At 44.3% G+C, this 3,075-nt stretch overlaps 1 protein-coding gene across 1 annotated transcript in view; it reads right to left on the bottom strand. All coding sequences in view use genetic code 11, as the record gives it.

The window, feature by feature from the left end:
* The window catches only part of EGR_06628 (hypothetical protein), a gene marked incomplete at both ends in the record, with an annotated part of 3,898 nt that extends 1,435 nt beyond the window's left edge, over window positions 1–2,463 (bottom strand). The window contains 2 exons of the mRNA XM_024495877.1: window positions 1,156–1,326; window positions 2,365–2,463. Of these exons, the coding sequence (XP_024349735.1) occupies window positions 1,156–1,326; window positions 2,365–2,463 (270 nt within the window). The remainder of the gene's footprint in view (window positions 1–1,155; window positions 1,327–2,364) is intronic.
* Between the last annotated feature and the right edge of the window lie 612 nt (window positions 2,464–3,075).

The following is a 3,075-nucleotide window of genomic DNA, read 5'->3' as shown; positions in this document are numbered from 1 at the left end:
CATAAGTGGAAAAGGTTCCTTCTGCAAAATTTAGGACAGCTTTGGTGTAGCGTAGGATACCGGCGCCAAGTATTACGTCCCAGGCCAGTTCCGGACACACAATGAATTTTACTGTCCAAGTTTCCTTCCCTATGGGGACTTTTAATAATGTCTCTCCATCGACTAGCATCTCCCTTCCCTCTGCTGAACGCAATTTTGTAGAAGGGGAGAGGATCTTAACCCTGTTGCAAAGGGTAGGGAAGGCTTGGAGATTCACAATTGACTTAGCTGCACCGGAGTCGAGAAGAAAACTACAAGAACGTCCTTCAAGTTTACTGGGAACCCTCATATAAGATTGGGAGCCATTTGGGAGATTTTGCCCGTTTCTCCTTTTGCAAGAAAGCATTCAGCAGAAGAAAGGGAGATGGCAATAAAAGGGGAGGCATCGTTAGAGGTCTGTATGGGGAAAGAAGACTGGACATTGGGATTTAGTACATGTTCAAAATTGGCTTCGGAGGCGATATTTAGTGTTGATTATCTGCGCAACATCAAGTCTGTCCAGAATTTTGCGGAAGACATCTCTTCCATCCAGCAAGGCATCCTGGCTAATACAGCTGTTACGCTACCAAAAGAAGACGCGGATGATGACATCTGCAGCGCCCTCGTTGAAGCCGCAGTCCTACCCCTGAACAACTTAGATGCCCTATGCGCACAGCTAAATGGCATTTCTGACTATGAGAGGAAAGAGCTTCGAGAGGTGCTGATTAGGTCGGCAAAGCAGTCGACCGGGATGAACAAGTGTCGTCAGGCATACAATGAATATTGACGAAGCAAGACCTATCTGACGACCGCCTAAACACTCATCACCTCTTCTGCTAGAAGAAGCATACCATCTCCTCGAAGAGCTGATTCGAGACGAGGTAATGAAACCGTCAAAGTCATTGTGAGTTGCTTTGATCGAGCTGGTATAGAAGGACGATTGTAGTCTACGACTCTGCATCAACTGTAGGAATTTGAACGATGTAAAAAAGAAGGACAAATTTCCATTACCCCACGTATACGATTCGCTGGATTTCCTTCACGGATCGGAGTGGTTCTCTACCCCAGTCCTAAACTAAGGATACTGCCAAGTGGAAGTGGCAAAAATGAACAGAGAGAAGATAGCTTTTCTACTACCAAACGGGCTTTATGAATTTCAGACAATGCCCTTTGGACCCTGTAACTCAGCTGACGCTTTTCAACGCCTGATGCAAACGGCATTAGCTGGTTTATTTCTGTAGCATTGAATAATCCACAGCCATGATATTCTCTTTTTTCGGTGGAAATATTTGAGAGACAAGCGCCAACCTAAAACTAGTGTTTGACAGTTAAGCTTGACGCTGGACTGACCCTGAACTCAAAGAAATGCCGTTTTCTGTAATGCTCGATGGCCTTCCAGCGACATGAAGCCTCGTCAGATGAGATAGCAGTCACTGAAGACCGTGCAAAACATGTGGGGACATGGTCAACACCATTAAATTAAAAGGAGCGCCGTAGTTTTCTGTGTTTAGAAAATTACTAGAGAAGTTTTGTTAAATGTTTGCTTAGATCGCAAGAGGTGAGGTCGTCCAGCGTGGCGACCAGAAGAATATGGTATGAATGGTCGAAACTCCCTTTAGAGGATAAGGTTGTATGGTACCAAGAAGATGTCAAATCTGGTAAACGTCTAGTGGTTCCTAGCCCATCATTACAAACAGCGCTACAAGGGTTACAAGAGCAACTCGGGCAGGTGGGCGACAAAGAAGCTAAGTGGTAGCAGATGATAGTAGTAGCCTTCTCTCAACCCGTACGTCCTAGAATTCTGCTAAACCTGTATCACCTGTAGCAATTTCTATAGGCTTCACCCCACAGAGATCGCACCACCGCCAACTATGCCAAGGGGGTTTCCAAGGAAAGAGGGGGTTCAGATATCATGGGTGCTCCGCCGCCCACCAGGAGAGGAAACCGATATATTCTGGTAATGGTAGACTATTTCACGAAAGCAGCTGAGACGGAACCCTTGAATATACAAGAAGCTGAATGGAATGCTTCACTTCTTTCCAATCTGTGAATTTGTCAGCATGGGGTGCTCGAATCCATTCATAGCGATAAAGGTGCTAATTTCGAAAACTGACCCTTCATCGAAAAACGCATGACCTTCTGGATCTCAAAGCCACTCACGACACCGAGGCATCTGCAAAGTAATGAAAAAATGACAAGAACGAATTGCACTCCGATTGGAAGGCAGAAGGCATTCACTAAAGGCTCACAACCAGATGACTGGGATTTAAGCCTAGGACGGGTCCTTCTCACACCCAGAGCTACAGTCAACGCATTAATCAACGTTTTACCGTTAAAGGTGCTCACATGTGGTGAATTAAGAGTGCCTTCCAACACATTCCCTCCAAACACAAAAGAAGTAATCAACAATGTTTCAGAGTACGCTCTGTATCTAAATGATGACATAACGCTCACCATTGTCCTGCGCCGGGGAGAAGAAATATTATTACTAGCACAGATGGACTAATTCCTACCTAGAAGGAGACCTTGTATTAATATACAGGCCGTTTTCTCCACCTGGGATACACCTCAGATCCCCTCACCAATGGAGCAAGGACACATTTTGAGTAATGAAAATTATCTAGCCTAAAAGCTACCTAGTCCGCAACGCACAACTCCATACTTAGACAATAGTCTTTCACCACAACAAGATGAGACCCTGTAAAAGGTGATCCACTGGTGGGAACCGAGGGTAAAGTTTATGCATTGACTGGAAAAAGAAAACTACCAAATGGCAAATTTTAAGGCAACATTTAAGGAGGGCACTGAACGCAGTGCAAGAAGGTGAGGGAGCTGCGCAATACCTATGTTGCTTAAATGTACCCCTTAGCCGACAAGCGGGTAAACAACTAAAACCCTGTGATGGAAGAGCCGTCGGAATTCCAAATTAAAAGTCTGCTACAGATTACTTTACTCATTTGCTGCACGTAGGCAATAATTTATTAAGTTATATTTTTTAGTTTAAACTATAATGTAGGTATTGCTTATTCCTTAGTAAGAAAATGCATTTATTTTAAG

This window comes from Echinococcus granulosus (genome assembly GCF_000524195.1).
Source record: "Echinococcus granulosus chromosome Unknown EG_S00060, whole genome shotgun sequence".
Lineage (NCBI taxonomy): Eukaryota > Metazoa > Platyhelminthes > Cestoda > Cyclophyllidea > Taeniidae > Echinococcus > Echinococcus granulosus.
Note: the sequence above shows the minus strand (reverse complement) of the source record. Positions and strands in the feature narration are given on the sequence as shown.